The sequence below is a fragment of the Diaphorina citri genome, unplaced genomic scaffold, assembly GCF_000475195.1.
Source record: "Diaphorina citri unplaced genomic scaffold, Diaci psyllid genome assembly version 1.1 scaffold4486, whole genome shotgun sequence".
Lineage (NCBI taxonomy): Eukaryota > Metazoa > Arthropoda > Insecta > Hemiptera > Psyllidae > Diaphorina > Diaphorina citri.
The window spans coordinates 1-3,061 of NW_007381884.1; the positions used below are offsets into that span (position 1 = coordinate 1).

The 3,061-nt window shown below is 41.1% G+C and overlaps 1 protein-coding gene across 1 annotated transcript; it reads right to left on the bottom strand.

Moving 5' to 3' along the window:
* Window positions 1-5: 5 nt before the first annotated feature.
* On the bottom strand, window positions 6-1,679 carry LOC103521071 (opsin-2-like; the record flags this gene model as incomplete). The annotated part of the gene is made up of 4 exons (XM_008486176.1): window positions 6-78; window positions 1,006-1,124; window positions 1,175-1,178; window positions 1,579-1,679. Coding segments are annotated over 4 exons (297 nt in total), but the record flags the coding sequence as incomplete, so codon positions are not given.
* Window positions 1,680-3,061: the final 1,382 nt, after the last annotated feature.

The following is a 3,061-nucleotide window of genomic DNA, read 5'->3' on the forward strand; positions in this document are numbered from 1 at the left end:
TAGATCCAAGGATCGATACAGGACACTATCTTAGCCGCCACAGCCGGGAGCATGCCAAACATGGGAGTAATCACGTTTCTGGAAGATAGAGGAAACAGAGGTTAGAGGTTATCTTCCTCTTTAAGTGAATAAAAATCCGAGGGACCATTTCTGGAGAAAAAAAGTAAAAGTAGAGGTCAGAGGTTATCTTCCTTTTGGCAAAAATAAATCAGAGGACCCAAGAGATAAAACTTACCATCAAGAGATAAACGTTAATATCGGTTGATAGAGAGAAGTTTGGGACCAATTGGTCCCCTAAATCCTATAACAAAACACATTTTTTTGTTTGGGTAATTGTTGTTAAGGTGTTGACCAGTGCCCTAAATCACCAAAGTATGGAAAAGTATCTTACAAGTGAAATAGCCAATGGAAAAGCAGAATTTTGAATTTGGACGAATCATATCGAAATATGGAATTGTAAATACTTTTCCATACTTTGGTGATTTAGGGCACAGTTGTTTTTAAGTTTTAACTTCCCCTGAGGGTTTACAGAATTCCAAATTTCGGATGGGACCCAAAATTTATCGAGAAAATTTCCTTTTCGTATTGAACATGTTTGTCCAATTTCATCAAAATTGGACCAACTAATCGAAAATCATCGCGGAACGAACAGACAAACTAAATTTAAAATGGTCCAGTTGATGCTTAGAACTCGAATTGTTCGGGGACACGGTCAGAACAGTACTAACGCGCTTGCTTGCCATGCAGAAGATCCCGAGTTCGAATCCCACCATCGACAAAAATTCACATTCATTCATATGTGCATTCGTTCATATGTATTTCGATTGCAAATAGTTCAACGGGTTACTTTCTGGTGTTCTCGTGTTGACCCAGCACCTAAATGGGAAGTATTGTGTATCTTCTCTCGTCCATCTGATGAGAAACTACGGGATGTATCTACATGTTACGACACAGACCACAAGAGTCTAATGTAGCAGTTGTTTCATTGCTACGAAATTCTCTCACCTGTTTCCGAAACATCCGGTCAGAGCAATCGTGGCATAGGGTGTCCAAGAAATGAGGAAGAGGCAGAAAATCAAGATGGCCACCTTGGCGATTCGAATCTCAGCAGACTTTTCCTTGTCCTAGATGAACTAATATATTAAAAAGTAGAAAAAATAATTTAATCTCAGGCTAATCTTATTTATTTTTTAAGGAAAGTTTTTGAAAAAAGAGGTTGGATAGAGGGAACTGTAACTGCTAAAGTCTTCTTGTCTCGAAAACGAAGATAGAAGAAAACAGGATAGGAGAAAGCCAGCCGTTCCGAGAACGAACCTTATCTGTTTTGATAAAATCAGGATAAAATCTGCCGCGGGCGGGATTCAATTTCAGCGAAAAAAGACGAGATCATAAAGACTCGTACCTATAACTTATAATCTTATAAATAAGTGAAAGGGTTGTCCCTCACAAAATAAAAAATAAAATAAAACACATGATAAAGGTGTGTCCACACTGCCTAGACAACATAGATTTATATATCTCTTCTATCGATGGCCGGTCGACTATGTTTGGACACACTTTTAAAAGGAAGAACCTTACCTGTATCTATCGTATGCAATGACAGCGTTGTTCATCGCGGACCCAAACCCAGAGATTGACCCAAACAGGCCGTAAATGTCCCAACACCTATTCAAGTCCACCTGACCAGAACCTTTTCAGTCAGGTAACATCTATTCAAGTCCACCTGACCAGAACCTTTTCAGTCAGGTAACATCTTTTCAAGTCCACCTGAATAGAACCTTTTTAGTCAGGTAGAGCCGTTTCAAGTCCACCTGACCAGAACCTTTTCAGTCATTTAACACCTTTTCAAGTCCACCTGACCAGAACCTTTTCAGTCAGGTAACGCCTTTTCAAGTCCACCTGAATAGAGCCTTTTCAGTCAGGTAGAGCCTTTTCATGTCCACCTGAGGACGAAAGACGCCGAAACGTATCGCTGGGTTGTGTTGCAAAAATAAAATTAATTTTATGCAAATTTCTTTCTTCCTTGTTGTTGCTGCTGTTGTTTGGAAACTTTGTTTCTTGGCGCGGAACTTTTCAAAAGGGCAAAGGAGGGGAAAAGGGACGAAGAGGAGGGGCAAAAGATAGAGAAGAAGGGCGAAGAAGAGTGAAAAAGAGATGAAGAAGTGGAAAAAATAGACTAAAAAGAGGGGGAAGAGAAGGAGAAGAGAGGGGAAAAAGGAATGAAGAAGAGGGAAACGAATGACGGGGTAGGGAAAAGAGGACGAAAAAGAAAGGGCAAAGGGACGAAGAAGAGGGGAAAACGACGAAGAAGAGGGAAAATTGGAGGAAGAAAGGGGAGAAGGATGAGGGCAGAGTTGGAGGGACAAAGTTTGCTACCGAAGCAATCTTCACACCTGCAGCAAGTTCCTCTTCTCCTCCTTCTTCTTCTCCTCCTCCTCCTTCTTTTTCTTCTTCTCCTTCGCCGAAAATAGATTGGCCAATTTATCAACGTTACGCGCGGTTTCTAAAGTTTTACCGTACAGGGTGGTCGGTAGGCTCGACTTGAAAGTTTTTCCTGAAGCTTTGTAGTCAACTTCACCCTGTATTATTGGGCTTACTACTTGCACATCTGGTACGACAAAGTTTATAGATTATAGCATACTACAATACAAAATCCCGGATAGGTAAGGCCAGCCACTCACTATCAGGTAGACCTGACAGATACAGCTGAAAAGGTCCGCCTGTTAGGTCTACCTGATAGTGTGTGTGCTTATCAGGTAGACCTGATAGGCAGACCTTTTCAGCTGTATCTGTCAGGTCTACCTTTGTTAATTCCTTTGTGGGAACTACCATTGGAAACCGACCGGCATATGAAAGAGGGTCACGGACCAATTTAAACTATCCGCTAGGACGTGTCAGATTAGTCAGATTTTTGTCATTTGTTAGCTACATTTATTTATGCGTTACTTGTTCCCGGAGCGAACTTACACTGTTTTCGGTTATTGTACTGGAGATGTGGGTTTTGAACTGTGGATGTAATCAGGTCGAAGTAGTAACTAGTGTCGTACGAAACACGGCTGTT